This window comes from Eimeria mitis, genomic scaffold (genome assembly GCF_000499745.2).
Source record: "Eimeria mitis Houghton genomic scaffold, Emh_scaff1695, whole genome shotgun sequence".
In the NCBI taxonomy this organism is placed as follows: domain Eukaryota; phylum Apicomplexa; class Conoidasida; order Eucoccidiorida; family Eimeriidae; genus Eimeria; species Eimeria mitis.
In genome coordinates this window covers 8,885-9,529 of record NW_013570010.1, presented here as the reverse complement: position 1 = coordinate 9,529, position 645 = coordinate 8,885, and the positions used below count along the sequence as shown (strand labels likewise).

Sequence of the window (645 nt, the reverse complement as noted above, 5' to 3'; positions counted from 1 at the left end):
TTTCACGCTCTACAATATGCGCTGCGTTCGTCCTGTGCCGGCAGCGAGAGGGCCAAACGGAGAAGGCCTTCAACGCCTCTTAACGGATATCCCTCATCAGAACTGAACATCTACTTCCTTTTTAAATCTCCGGCCGGCGGGACTGCATGCCCTTGGGGAGCTGCACCGAGCCCCTGCTTTTGGGGCTGGGGCTCGCTGCAGCTGCTGCGGCGATTAGCAACACATCAATGGGAACAGCGCACTACGGAAAGGGTGCTAAACGCCCAGCACATGTTCAATAACTATGCGAGAGAAGTTCGTGTTTTTGAATCTCTGGAACTATAGCTATTTCCCATGGTATACATGGTCAACACACCTTTGCGCATCTCTTAGCGCACTATTTTGCCTCCAAGAGAATACATTAAGGCAGGCTGCACGGACTAGACGTCTCACAACCCCGTAGTCTCATCATTCCGCGAGAGGGGAATGAGTAGGTGTTAGGTGTTAGCCACCAGTAAAAGCTGCTGACCACGATCTCCACGTCGAAGAAGCGCGTTTTGAGTATAGAAGCAGCTGCAGTGCTCTTTGTCAACCCAAGCGCAGCTCTGGCCATGAACTAGATATTCTCCAGCAAGAGAGAACAGCAGGCCCCCGATATGTCCGGAA

At 52.2% G+C, this 645-nt stretch overlaps 1 protein-coding gene across 1 annotated transcript in view; it reads left to right on the top strand.

The window, feature by feature from the left end:
* EMH_0041950 (uncharacterized protein) overlaps positions 1–83 on the top strand; it is a gene marked incomplete at both ends in the record, with an annotated part of 1,311 nt that extends 1,228 nt beyond the window's left edge. Inside the window, one exon of the mRNA XM_013495680.1 lies at positions 45–83. Within this exon, the coding sequence (XP_013351134.1) occupies positions 45–83 (39 nt within the window). The remainder of the gene's footprint in view (positions 1–44) is intronic.
* Between the last annotated feature and the right edge of the window lie 562 nt (positions 84–645).